The sequence below is a fragment of the Pleurodeles waltl genome, chromosome 4_1 (assembly GCF_031143425.1).
Source record: "Pleurodeles waltl isolate 20211129_DDA chromosome 4_1, aPleWal1.hap1.20221129, whole genome shotgun sequence".
NCBI lineage: Eukaryota > Metazoa > Chordata > Amphibia > Caudata > Salamandridae > Pleurodeles > Pleurodeles waltl.
In genome coordinates, this window is record NC_090442.1 from 910,291,186 (window position 1) to 910,305,768 (window position 14,583).

Sequence of the window (14,583 nt, forward strand, 5' to 3'; positions counted from 1 at the left end):
TCCCAATGGGCTCTGTCATAGCGCGCAAGTAGTGCTTGAGAGTTAGCGATGCGCCACTGGTTTGCAGCTTGTACTGCGACTCTTTTCCCAGCTGCATCGAACTATCGGCTCTCTTTATCTGGGGGTGGTGCATCCCCAGATGTGTGGGAGTTGGCTCTTTTCCGAGCTGCTCCTACTACGACGGAATCTGGTGGCAGCTGTGTAGTGATGAAAACAGGGTCCGTAGGAGGTGCCTTATACTTCTTTTCCACCCTTGGCGTTATTGCCCTACTTTTGACCGGCTCCTTGAATATTTCCTTTGCGTGCCGAAGCATACCTGGCAGCATAGGCAGGCTTTGGTAGGAGCTGTGGGTGGAGGAGAGGGTGTTGAATAAAAAGTCATCCTCGACTTGTTCTGAGTGGAGGTTTACGTTGTGGAATTGTGCTGCTCTAGCCACCACTTGAGAGTATGCTGAGCTGTCTTCTGGTGGTAAGGGCTTTGTTGGATATGCCTCCGGACTGTTGTCCGACACCGGGGCGTCATATAAGTCCCAAGCGTCTTGATCCTGGTCACCTTGGCTCATGGTGGTGTGAGCCGGGGAATGTGACGGAGTTTGCGCTGGTGAGACGTTAATTACAGGTGGAGGAGAGGGTGGCGGAGTCACCTTTTTCACCATTTTTGTTTGTGGCGCCTGGTCTGTTTGAAACTCCAGTCTCCTTTTTCTCCTAATAGGGGGAAGGGTGCTTATTCTTCCCGTTCCCTGCTGTATGAAAATACGTTTTTGCGTATGGTCCACTTCGGTGGATTGCAGCTCTTCCTCAAACCTATGCTTTCGCATCTGAGAGGACAGTGATTGTTCCTCTGTATAAGAGCCTGGACCTGGGTCGGTTACGGGTTGTTTCGGCACCGAAACCCTGCCTGTATCTCTTTTCGGCTCCGAGGTGGCTTTTTTCTTTTTTGGCGTCGAAACCTCTCGGCGTCGATCTTCGTCGGTGCCGCTGTCTCGGCGTCGAGCCGCTTCTACACCGCTATCTCGGTGTCGTTGTTTTTCTCCAGCACTTTCTCGATCCCGAGAAGGCTGCGTGCCGGTGTCTCGACCAGAGTCGGACGATCTCGGCACTGTTTTGGCCTTTTTCGGTGCCGATGGTTGGTCACCGAATTTATGGGTGGAGCCATGGCCTGGTGGCAGTGGCGTCCCCTGGGCCTTGTCACTTTTCTTCTGTGTTGTTTTCGACGTCTTACTCACGGTTCTTTGATCGTCGAATTCCTCGGAGTCCGATTCGTGGATCGAAAAGGTTTCTTCTTCCTCTTGTTCCTCGAACTCTCGGTGCGCTGTCGGCGTGGACGCCATCTGAAGTCTCCTGGCTCGACGGTCACGGAGTGTCTTTCGGGACCGGAACGCACGACAGGCCTCGCAAGTCTCTTCACTGTGCTCAGGCGACAGGCACAGGTTACAGACCAAATGTTGGTCTGTATACGGGTATTTGTTGTGGCATTTGGGACAAAAACGGAACGGGGTCCGTTCCATCGACGTTGTTCGACACGCGGTCGGGCCGACCAGGCCCAGACGGGGGATCGAAAACTACCCCGAAGGGCACCGGAGCGCGTCGATCTTCGATGCGGTGTTGACTCTAACTACGCCGATCCCGAACGCAACAATACCGACGAAAATCTTCCGATATTAACTAACTTTCCGTTCCGAAACTTGGAGCGACAGGAACACGTCCGAACCCGATGGCGGAAAGAAAACAATCGAAGATGGAGTCGACGCCCATGCGCAATGGAGACAGAAGGAGGAGTCACTCGGTCCCGTGACTCGAAAGACTTCTTCGAAGAAAAACAACTTGCAACACTCCAACCCAACACCAGATGGCGAGCTATGCAGAACATGTGTATCTACAGCGACAGATGCCATCGAACACACATTTACTCTAAATCTACTAAATACATATGTTCTAATCCACGTTTTGTTATAAAAGCACCTAAAACAATTTAGCTTGGAGTACTGTACTATGAAACCCCTAAGCAATCTCCCTCTAGCTTGAATCTTTTCAGAATCTAAACACATTCCCAAACCATCATCAACCAGATCTGAGAAAGGCTGCTTCATGTGACCAGGGAAACGGATGATAGTTTTGCCAGTCAAGTGGCATGGGCATACCGGCCAAGAGGCTAGCTGTGCAGAGGGCTACACTGCCAGAAGCAAAAGACCTTTGCCCCATATAGCCCAGTCTCTGAAACCCCTCCTGGAGGGGCAGTGGGGAAAGGATTTGGTTTTAAATTTGCAGAGGAGGCTCGGACCACTAGACTTTCCAGTGGAGGGTGTGGCAATACGAATTTCAGATCACATGGGCATGCCTGTGCGTCTATCACTTTGCCTGTCAATTGCCAGGTCCCAAAAGGGTTTCTACTAGGCAGCCGAGAGTGCCTTATGAAAGGGCAGCAGCGATTCTGAAACTGCAACATATATGTTAAAATGATATATTTGTCATCTGCCCAACGCACGGTCAGCTCTAATGCTATTGCTGCTTTTTGTACCATTGCAGAGAAAGTCTGAAGGAGATGTTTTCTTCAGGAGAAATGCCCAAACCAGTTGCTTTTTGTAAAGACAGACAAAAGCCAGCATCAATGTTCTAAGAGCCTCAATGCCATTGTCCTCAGTATTATTATAAATGTTATCAGGCATGATAAGAGCATCAGAGACTGAAGCAAAAAGTTCTAACATTCTGGCAATCTCTGGGCTATGGGAAAAGGCTGTGGAAATGTTCTTAGGCAAGCCCGTTCTCTTTCCCTTTTGACCCTCGGATGATGTAATTCGACTTACCGGACCTTAAAAGCAGTGCCACAAGATTCTCCAGAGGCAGGACCCTGATGTCACTGAGCGCACTGTGCCTTGGAGGACCAATAAACCTGCAGGAGGAAGGTCCACTCTCTAGGACTGTCCCAGAGGGTAACGGGACAATGGGCAATAGATCCTACGTAGCTGATGGAGTTTGATTATCGAAGCTCTTTTGTTCTAATGTCTGCTGTTAGAATAAGGATGAGTCAGGCATTAGGGAGTAGCATTCAGATAGATCTGGTCACAGGCACAAAAGCTAATCTCAGAAACAGTAGATTTGCCTGGCGATTTAATTCTGCAACCACCAGCAGAAAAAAAATGTCTATCCCTCGTTTAAATGAAGTTTGCTGGTACTAGATACAGGTATATTTTACCTGTTGCTGGACAATGTTTAGATGGTTAAGAGTTGAGGCAAAAATGCAGATTTGGCCTTCTGCACAGACTGGTTACCACAAAAGTAGCTTAGATACCCACCCACAACCTCTTACAGCAATGCAATTACATGTTTTCAGTTATTTTATGTGGCATTAAATGGCCTGGATGGTTGTTGTCAGAGTAGTAGTAGGCATATTACCTGTCTGAGTGTAATGCATCCAATTAAGTATGACTTCTGGAGCTCTGTACCATCGTGTAACCACATAACCAGTCATTTCACGGTCTGTGTGCCTTGCCAATCCAAAATCGATAATCTGGCATAAAAAAACAAAAACAAAACAACAATCATACAAATATGAAATCATTGCAGAATGTAGGTAATAATTTTCTAAAAACGTTTCTACTAACTCTATATGATTGCTTGGCTACTTTAGCATGCATACAGTAAATAAATACATTGCTAGTTAAGAAAATGGACAAACAGTAAAAGGGTGTCTGGCGTTGGCCAAGAGTTGGATGTCCAGTACTGGCATGGGTCCTTCAAAAAGTACCAGAGACGTGCTGTATTCTTAATATCCACAAACACATGTTTTAATAGAACCTCTCTAAATGGCAATCGCTCAAAATGACCTGCGTACTGGAGGGCTGGATCCTTCACAAATTTCATTGTAGCTGCCAACCATGTAAACACCGTCCATTTCGAGAATTTTAGGCCCTTAGAATCCAGAGAGAAATGACCTGTGTCGATTGCACAAACGTGTCTTACTCGGAACACTGCAAAAACCTAAACATTTCATCATATTTACATTCTGGTAAACACCAACAGCCACAGCCAGTTGTAAAATAGTTCTTGTTCTCCGGTAATACACTTAACATGTGTTGATGACCATACTGCACAGCAGAGGAATGGGATGAAAGAACAAATTGTTTACCTTTTGGTAGCGCTCTTTCTGGTGGTTACTCTAATGACAGAAATGTGACCTTTTGAATAATACCCAGGCATTGGTCTGGACATTTTTAAGTAGTAGCCCATGCTTGCTGCAAGGCTGCGTCAAGTGGCTCTGCAGCAACATCATTCCACTCTGGAAGTGGTGTGCGGAGCCGCATATCAGCACCACCCAAGTGCACAGATGTCAGCTGCTTTCTAGGCTGTCCGCACCCCCAGATGCAGAGCTCAACAACCTATTGGTGTTGATCAGGGTGCAAATGTTTAGACTTGGGATCTTTTTTGATGGAAGAGAATGGAAGGAGGGAGGGTCAGTCAAGAACCTGCGGTTCAAGCATCCACCAGAAAGAGTGCTACCGAATAGAATAGACACAAAAGTAGTAAATACCAGGTTGCAGGTCTATGGGCTGACTCAAAACAAAGTTCTGCAGGACCAAGCAGGCAAAGTGCCCTTCCCTGCTTTGTGAACTCGTTGAGCAATGCCCACATCGCAGCCTGGCAAATATCCAGAACAGCACTATACATGCCAATGCAATTGTAACACCGTTGGCACTGGTGGAAGGAGCTTGTAGGCCATAAGGAGTCTGCTTCTTGACTAAGGCATAGCAAATTTTGATGCAGAGAACATTCCAGCGAAAAATTGTCCTATACTGCACAGCAAATCCAACAAAGATTATCCACACAATGTTCCTTGGTACAATCAATATAAAAGCAGAGAGTTCTTTTGTGGTCGAGCCGGTGTAATCTCTCCTTCTCCGGAGAAGGCTGAGCAAAGAATACTGGAAAGGATATGTTTTTCTCAATAGGAAAATGATCTAACACTTTCAATAGAAAGTAGGCTGTAGTTCTCAACACCAGCTTCTCTCGAAAGAATGTCCTGCACAACGGGCTAGCAGAAGGCTTTTAAGTCACTCACCCACCACGGCAATGTAATAGCAATTAGGAAAACTGTTCTTGGAATGAGGAGACACAAAGGACAACTGGGCAGCAGTTTACATTAGAAATGTGAAGAATAAGTTCAGGACTAAGTAAGGCATGATGACAGGTGTGGGTGGCAATATATGCTGCAACCCTTTAAAAAAAAAAAAAAAAAACATCACAAATGGAGACTTAAATAAAGAGGGCTTGTCACGCAACCATAACAGAACCAACATATAACCTTTAACTGTGCCCAAAGCAAGGTCTTGCTGGGCTAGAAACAAACAATACAAATAGTAGCACTACAGATAGATTGGCTTGAAGTGGGCCAATTTGCGGAGTTCCTCACCAAACCACAAACTTGTCCCAGATACTGATTTTGTAGATTTTGTAGGAGCGAGACAGAGAGGCAAGTTTTTGGCCACATGCCTTCTCAGGAGTTCAAAAGTGATCGAAAGGAAGAGAATCCCATTTGGACTTCTTGAGCTTCTTTTTGGACTTCACTGGTTACTTTGATCGTGCTGAAGATCTGCCACAGTAACAATTTCGGGAGCAGGAACAGGGCCTTCCCTTTCACCTTGACCAGTCAAGGCATGCAGCCTTCTGGTGTTTGGAGACATACACTTTTGCCTCACATTTCAGATGGCATGCTGATTCATCAAGGCACATTCATTACAGGCCTTGGAATCATGATCCTACCCGAAGCACCAAAGACAAATTTGGTAGGGAATCTGCCACAGAAATGTGCTTGTGACAGTTCCTACAAGGTTTGAACCATGTGTTTTTGAGGGGTGACATTGCCGCTTGCACACTGGTATTTCAGGTAACATTTTCAAAACTTCGTCTCATGAGAGACAAGGGCGAGGCTCCTTATCCGCGTCTTGCGACACTGATAGAAAGAAAAGACTAACGCATTTGGGTGACACTTAAATGTGGCTCCGCACGACTCTTAGGGTGCGGAGCTTCACAACATTTCCTGTGGGTACGCAGGGGTACTGCTTGAAAATGTTCAGATCCAGCCTGATGTTTGGAGAATATTTAAAAAGGAATGTGTGGTTAGAAGTAACCATCAAAACCTTAGGGATAGGGCACGATTTTGGGATTTTTTTTATTTTAACATGTTTGATAATTGGGACATCTGCAGATTTGGCTTTGGGGAGAGACCAAAAAAGTACATGTATTTTGGCTACATCTTTTCCCAAGCAATATGGCAAGAAAAATGTCTGCAAATTGGTCTGTTTCTCTGCCACATCCTAATAGGTTCTGGTTATGTGGGGTAACCTTTTGTTTTTATTTATTTATTTATTTTTAAAATCAGAAGTGTGGGAATGCAGAATGGTAGGAATGCTGCTTTTGGCTACCCATTTTGGTGTTTTGCGGCACAAATGGTAAGTTAAGTTTAGCCACAAACTGATGTCTGCGCAGCAGTTGGTCACCTTTGATGGCAGTCAGTACACCGCCTAATGAGGTGGGACTCACAGGTATCATCTAGGATGGGAGGATGTTCAACACTGGCAGGGAAATGCAACCAATGAAACTTGAGGGACCAAATCGTAGGTGAGTGTAAGAGAATGTCTGATCACTGAAGAAGCCCAAAATTTAACAAAGTGGATAGTGAGGGAGCTGCATAACTAAAAGACACCTACGGAGAGGCAGGTGCTCAGTCTTCTGCTTCAGGCAGTGGAGTCGGGTCCCTGCCGGGTGTGACAGAACCCACAGAACCCAAATGAATACAGGTGAGCACTAGACTTTTTCAGAGAAGCTGGAAGGTGATCCTTAAGAGCAGTTTGATTTTTCTATTGGTGATATGGTGCCAAAGAATTTTGGAAGCAACGAGTAGGTGGGCCAAACATGTAGGACCAACAGCCCATTGGTTGAGCTCTGGAGCTTGACCCCAAATTCTTGCCCTAAGCGGGTGCTCTCAGTCTGTCAGGGCCTAGCCTGGATGTTATAGGATATGTATCAAATGAAGCCCATTATCCGAATAAATCATGGAAAAGTCCTCAGAAAAGGAGCATTACTTAGTAATATGCCAGTCTGAATTGCCTCTTGCGAGACTGCCTGACACCTTTCCCTAGTTGTAGCAGTAGAAGTGATTCTGCAGGGTCTAAAATATGGATATATAAGATAGCTCTGCGAAAGAAATACTCCACAAAGAGAATGGATATCTTACGCCCACAATCTAATTCCTCTTCTGTGTATGCTTTTGAGCCATTGGGGTCGATACAGTTGTGTGTGGGGAGCTTGAAGGAACAGTGAAAGACCTGTAACACCGTCAGGGAAGATCTGGACGGGCCCACTAACCCCACCCTTCTCCGATATAAGGATCACTATGTATACATTCTGCCTGTGGTAGTGCAGCCTATGCCACAGAATGCATCACCTAAAAATGATGGTCCAAAGTAGGTACAAAAGGCCTGCGTCGACAACAGGTTTTTATGTTATACACATACGATTAATAGGCATCCAATGAATCTAACTGTAACTAATTTACATAATTTGTGCTTAGCTTGAAAATCTCATACAGATTCTTCCCTTTTGAACCTAGAATGGACACCCATGGGTCATTACTTTGAGGCCCTGTAGGAGAAGTGGAGCTGTAAGAGGACTGTGCAGCACCTCCACTGAGGAACACTAGCTCATCCATATTACACCAGCACATGACCTATCCTAGTGAGACAAGGAAATAGGCCATGCTCCGTGACCTACATTCTACTGTGAAAGACCAGGAGGGTACCAGGGGCTTCACAACAATTATTAGAGAAAGATGGTTCTCAGCGAGATTCCTAAATCTGGAAGAATCGCCACAACATAAAAAATATCAGCTGGATCGCTTGTACTTGTTGTCTGTGGACTGCTTATCAGTAAGTTGTGCTTACATTGCTTTGCTTTTTGTATCAGAGCTGGGCGGTGGTTTAGAAATACTGACGTTTATAATAAAATAAACAGCTTATGATAAACATTCAAATTCCAATTTTCGATTGCTATTTTTAGACAAACCGAAATCTGCGCATTAGGAAAGGTTTTCATACTGTACCTTTAGTTCACAATCTTCATTTACTGCTAGATTCCCTGGTTTAAGGTCCTATAAACAAAAAAAATGCAGATTACAAAACATGCACATAACAAGCTTAAGATTTTTTTTTTTATCTGAGGCAGAACACAAAACATGTTATTGAACGATAACGTCGGTCTCTTGTGTGGATGCCGGAGCTACTCACGTGAAATGGACATTCTGACTGCCTCAGTCCAGTATGGCGTGGCTAGCATAATGGCATACAGAGTTCATGTTGGATTTATATAGGAGTGGAGGGAGGTTTCATGATTGAATCCCAATTCAACTTCACTGTGAGTACAATAAACAGGCAGAGAGCTCCCCAGAAAGAGGAAAATCTTATCCAAAGAATTCTGGGCATGATTTCCAGGTGCCAAATATAGACTACACATCAGAGATGGGTTACTCAAGGGGCTCCCAATCCGTATGACAATCCTTACTCCTACATCTGAACAACATGACAGGCAGTCTACTGTGGAGACTTGTTTTGTCCAATAATCCTTCCTGATCGAAGACCTGCACTGGTAAACCAGAGGTTTTTCCTCGTGAATAATACTCAACATGCACCATTACCTGCCAGGAACAATAAAGCGACCTTAACTACATGTAGCAAATACCACTTAGCGCAGACATCAATAAAGGAAGAAAACGGCCACATATAAGGTGCTACTTGCATTCTCTTCTCGTATGACAGCCGAAGGATATTTCAGGTGCACTTAAATCAGAAATGTACCTCAAGGACCAAATATATCTTCCACTGTTCAATTTAGACTTGAAGCCTGTTTGTTCATTTAAAAAAGCATTTCCCCATCTCCTACCACATCTATGCGGATGACAATCCACAGTTTTTTGTGAGTGTCCATCATAGAGCACACCTCCTTTGTGTTCATACGCTTGAAAAAATGTAGTCTTGGGTGACTACACCTCAAATTAAAACCATTGAAAACGGAATTTCTGATCACTCTTCTCAAACGTTCACCTCAGTACAGACTTGGGTTAATCCACTCAGCATACTGGACTGTTGTCCATATGCCAATGAATGTACCAAATGCATCGGCTTCATGCCTGATCAGTATAGGGAAAGCTGCGGAAGACATTGTGACGCGAAGGGTTAATTAGGTTGAGCAGTGTAGAGGAGTGTAATGCCTGTTGAAACCTCCTCCCAAACATCGTGGAAAAGTTCATGATATTATTTTCAAGCTTGTTTGTGTAGAAGACTTCGTCTCAACCTTGAGAACTAGAGTACAGGGAGAAGATGGAATGAAAACAAAGGCTGGAGAAAGGCAGAGCAGCCAAGTACTGATAACATAGCTAGAAAATGCCAGAATGAGATAGAATCCAAGCTTCGAGTTATGTAAGCACTGAAGTGTGGCTGAGGGATTTGGAAGCTCGCAGATGAAGTTATGAAACTGTCATCTTCAGACCCAGAGCTGCCTCCCTGTTTTGCTGTTCCAAGACCGTGACGCTCGAGGGGGAGAGAGGTCCAAGCGGGTGGTAGAGGGCTTCCCAGCATTTGTGGACTAAGTTAAGTTCCACCCAGGGATGAAAGGCTTTTTGTTTCTCTGCTCTATTATTATGATTGATTATTATGCTTGCACTGTGTTTATAATCTGAGAAATTCAGCTCGTTTATAGTTTTTCTGCCTTACTGAACATCGTACTGTGAGTCTGCCACAGTAATTGAAATATGCATTTTAGTGTGCAGTAAATCAAAGCTTATCTGAAGTATTCAACTCGTTAATATTCTGCTCCCTGAACATCGTAGTGTCTCACATTTTGGTATACAGTTATTCCAAGTTTATATCTGTCAATTAACTCTTTGCTCAGATGTATACATAGATGCGCTTTGTAGTGTACTTATATATATATATATATATAGATGCTTTTTTTAAAATTGCTATTCTTACTCTGTCAATGAACTCTTTGCTCATACGTATGGAAAATGTCACTTACCCAGTGTACATCTGTTCGTGGCATTAGTCGCTGCAGATTCACATGCTGTGCACAGTTCGCCGTCTGGTGTTGGGCTCGGAGTGTTACAAGTTGTTTTTCTTCGAAGAAGTCTTTTCGAGTCACGAGACCGAGGGACTCCTCCCACCTCGGTTCCATTGCGCATGGGCGTCGACTCCATCTTAGATTGTTTTCCCCGCAGAGGGTGAGGTAGGAGTTGTGTATGCTAGTAATAGTGCCCATGCAATGGAATGAATACGTATGTACCAAATGAAGGTTAAAGTAATATATTTACAAATGTTGAAGATATACTTCCAAACGGCTACAGGCTCCCGGGGAGGCGGGTGGGCGCATGTGAATCTGCAGCGACTAATGCCACGAACAGATGTACACTGGGTAAGTGACATTTTCCGTTCGGTGGCATGTGTAGCTGCAGATACACATGCTGTGCATAGACTAGTAAGCAGTTATCTCCCCAAAAGCGGTGGTTCAGCCTGTAGGAGTGGAAGTAGTTTGAAATAAAGTTCTTAGTACGGCTTGTCCTACTGTGGCTTGTTGTGCAGATAACACATCTACACAGTAGTGTTTAGTAAATGTATGAGGCGTAGACCATGTTGCTGCCTTACATATTTCGTTCATTGGAATATTTCCTAGAAAGGCCATAGTAGCACCTTTCTTTCTGGTTGAGTGTGCCTTTGGTGTAATAGGCAGCTCTCTCTTTGCTTTAAGATAGCAGGTTTGGATGCACCTAACTATCCATCTGGCAATACCTTGTTTTGAAATTGGATTTCCTGTATGAGGTTTTTGAAAGGCAATAAATAGTGGTTTTGTCTTTCTAATTACTTTTGTTCTGTCAATGTAGTACATTAGTGCTCTTTTGATGTCTAATGTATGTAGTGCTCTTTCAGCTATTGAATCTGGCTGTGGGAAGAACACTGGTAATTCTACTGTTTGATTTAAGTGGAATGGTGAGATAACCTTTGGTAAGAATTTTGGATTTGTTCTTAGAACTACTTTATTCTTGCGTATTTGAATAAATGGTTCTTGTATGGTAAACGCCTGTATTTCACTTACTCTTCTTAGAGATGTGATGGCAATGAGAAATGCAACTTTCCACGTTAAGTATTGCATTTCACAAGAATGCATGGGTTCGAAAGGTGGACCCATGAGCCTTGTTAAGACAATGTTGAGGTTCCATGAAGGAACAGGTGGTGTTCTTGGTGGTATAATTCTCTTTAGGCCTTCCATAAACGCTTTAATGACAGGTATTCTAAACAGGGAAGTTGAATGAGTAATCTGCAGGTAAGCAGATATTGCGGCGAGATGTATCTTTATGGAAGAGAAAGCTAGATTGGATATTTGCAAATGTAGTAAATATCCTACTACATCTTTTGGAGATGCATGCAATGGATGAATTTGCTCATTATGGCAGTAATAAACAAATCTTTTCCATTTACTTGCATAGCAGTGTCTAGTGGAAGGTTTCTAGCTTGTTTTATGACCTCCATACATTCTTGTGTGATGTCTAAGTGTCCAAATTCTAGGATTTCAGGAGCCAAATTGCTAGATTCAGCGATGCTGGGTTTGGATGCCTGATCTGTTGTTTGTGTTGTGTTAACAGATCTGGTCTGTTGGGCAGTTTGACATGAGGTACTACTGAGAGGTCTAGTAGTGATGTATACCAAGGTTGTCTTGCCCATGTTGGTGCTATTAGTATGAGTTTGAGTTTGTTTTGACTCAATCTGTTTACTAGATATGGAAGGAGAGGGAGAGGGGGAAAAGCGTACGCAAATATCCCTGACCAATTCATCCATAGAGCATTGCCTTGGGAGTACCTGTGTGGGTACCTGGATGCGAAGTTTTTGCATTTTGCGTTTTCTTTTGTTGCAGAGAGATCTATTTTAGGTGTTCCCCAAATTTGAAAGTAAGTGTTCAGTATTTGGGGGTGAATTTCCCATTCATGGATTTGTTGGTGATCCCGAGAGAGATTGTCTGCTAGTTGGTTCTGGATCCCTGGAATAAATTGTGCTATTAGGCGAATATGGTTGTGAATTGCCCAATGCCATATTTTTTGTGTTAGGAGACACAACTGTGTCGAGTGTGTCCCCCCCTGTTTGTTCAAATAATACATTGTTGTCATGTTGTCTGTTTTGACAAGAATGTATTTGTGGGTTATCATGGGTTGGAATGCTTTCAACGCTAGAAATACTGCTAACAGTTCTAAGTGATTTATGTGAAACTTTCTTTGATGTATGTCCCATTGTCCTTGGATGCTGTGTTGATTGAGGTGTGCTCCCCACCCTGTCATGGAAGCATCCGTTGTTATAACGTATGTTGGCACTGGGTCTTGGAAAGGCCGCCCTTTGTTTTAATTTGTACTGTTCCACCATAGAAGCGAGATGTATGTTTGGCGGTCTACCAACACCAGATCTAGAAGTTGACCCTGTGCCTGTGACCACTGTGATGCTAGGCACTGTTGTAAGGGCCGCATGTGCAATCTTGCGTTTGGGACAATGGCTATGCATGAAGACATCATGCCTAGTAGTTTCAGTATTATTTTGACTTGTACTCTTTGTGTTGGATACAAGGTTTGTATTACATTGTGAAATGTTTGTACTCTTTGTGGACTTGGAGTAGCAATCCCTTTTGCTGTGTTGTTGCTCCTAAGTATTGCTGTGTTCGACACGGCTGCAGGTGTGACTTTGCGTAGTTGATTGAGAAACCTAGGTTGTGTAGGGTTTCTATGACATATTTTGTGTGTTGAACACCGTTTTAGCATATTGGTTTTGATTAACCAATCGTCTAGGTATGGGAACACATGTATTTGCTGCCTTCTGATATGTGCAGCTACTACTGCCAGGCATTTTGTAAAGACTCTTGGCGCAGTTGTTATTCCGAATGGCAATACTTTGAACTGGTAATGTATTCCTTTGAATACGAACCTTAGGTATTTCCTGTGCGAAGGATGTATCGGTATATGGAAATACGCATCTTTTAGATCTAATGTTGTCATGTAGTCTTGCTGTTTGAGCAGTGGGATTACGTCTTGTAATGTGACCATGTGAAAGTGGTCTGATTTGATGTAGGTGTTTAGTGTTCTGAGATCTAGTATTGGTCTTAGAGTTTTGTCTTTTTTTGGTATTAGAAAGTACAGTGAGTAAACTCCTGTGTTCTTTTGATGACGTGGTACCAGTTCTATTGCGTCCTTTTGCAGCAATGCCTGAACTTCTAGTCCTAGAAGGTCTATATGCTGTTTTGACATATTGTGTGTTTTCGGTGGGACGTTTGGAGGGAGTTGGAGAAATTCTATGCAATAACCATGTTGGATAATTGCTAAGACCCAGGTGTCTGTTGTTATTTCCTCCCAAGATGTGTAGAACTGGCTTAGTCTTCCCCCCACTGGTGTTGTGTGAAGGGGTTGTGTGACTTGTGAGTCACTGTTTATTTTGAGGGGTTTTGGGACCTTGAAATTTTCCCCGGTTTCTTGGGAATTGGCCCCCTCTGTATTGTCCCCGAAAACCTCCCCTTTGATATTGTCCCTGGTAGGTTGGTGGTCTTGTTTGTGAGGTGCTGGTTTCTGTGGGTTGACCTCGAAACCCTCCCCTAAAAGTTGTTTTACGAAATGTGCCAAATGTGCCTCTGCCCTGCGGGGAGTAGAGTGCGCCCATGGCTTTGTCTGTATCGGTGTCCTTTTTTAATTTTTCAATTGCAGTGTCGACCTCCGGCCCAAACAATTGCTGTTCGTTAAACGGCATATTGAGCACAGCCTGTTGTATTTCGGGTTTGAACCCAGATGTGCGCAGCCATGCATGCCTCCTTATGGTGACTGAAGTATTTATTGTCCTTGCAGCTGTATCCGCTGCATCCATGGAAGGCCGTATCTGATTGTTCGAGATACTTTGTCCCTCTTCCACCACCTGTTGCGCTCGTTTCTGGAACTCCTTGGGGAGGTGTTCGATGAGATGTTGCATCTCATCCCAATGAGCCCTGTCGTATCTCGCCAGGAGTGCTTGCGAGTTGGCGATGCGCCACTGATTTGCCGCTTGTGCTGCAACCCTTTTTCCCGCTGCATCAAATTTGCGGCTCTCCTGGTCCGGAGGTGGTGCGTCGCCTGATGTATGCGAGTTGGCTCTTTTACGAGCTGCCCCCACAACAACTGAGTCTGGTGTCAGTTGTGATGTAAGAAAGACAGGGTCTGTGGGCGGAGCCTTGTATTTTTTCTTCACCCTTGGAGTTATGGCTCTGCTTTATACTGGCTCTTGAAATATTTGTTTCGAGTGCCTTAGCATTCCGGGAAGCATGGGAAGGCTTTGATAATGGCTATGGGTGGAGGACAGGGTGTTAAAGAGGAAGTCATCCTCAATAGGCTCCGAATGTAGCGAGACATTATGGAATTCAGCTGCCCTAGCTACCACCTGTGAATATGATGTACTGTCCTCAGGTGGTGACGGTTTAGTTGGGTACGACTCTGGGCTATTGTCCGATACTGGAGCGTCGTAGAGGTCCCATGCATCCTGATCA

At 44.2% G+C, this 14,583-nt stretch overlaps 1 protein-coding gene across 1 annotated transcript in view; it reads right to left on the minus strand.

Annotated features, from left to right (window-relative positions):
- The window catches only part of MAPK12 (mitogen-activated protein kinase 12), a 363,201-nt gene that overhangs the window by 73,347 nt on the left and 275,271 nt on the right, over nt 1–14,583 (minus strand). Inside the window, exons 6-7 of the mRNA XM_069229664.1 lie at nt 8,096–8,143; nt 3,394–3,508 (exon numbers count right to left, since the gene is read on the minus strand). Coding sequence (XP_069085765.1) covers nt 3,394–3,508; nt 8,096–8,143 — 163 coding nt within the window. The remainder of the gene's footprint in view (nt 1–3,393; nt 3,509–8,095; nt 8,144–14,583) is intronic.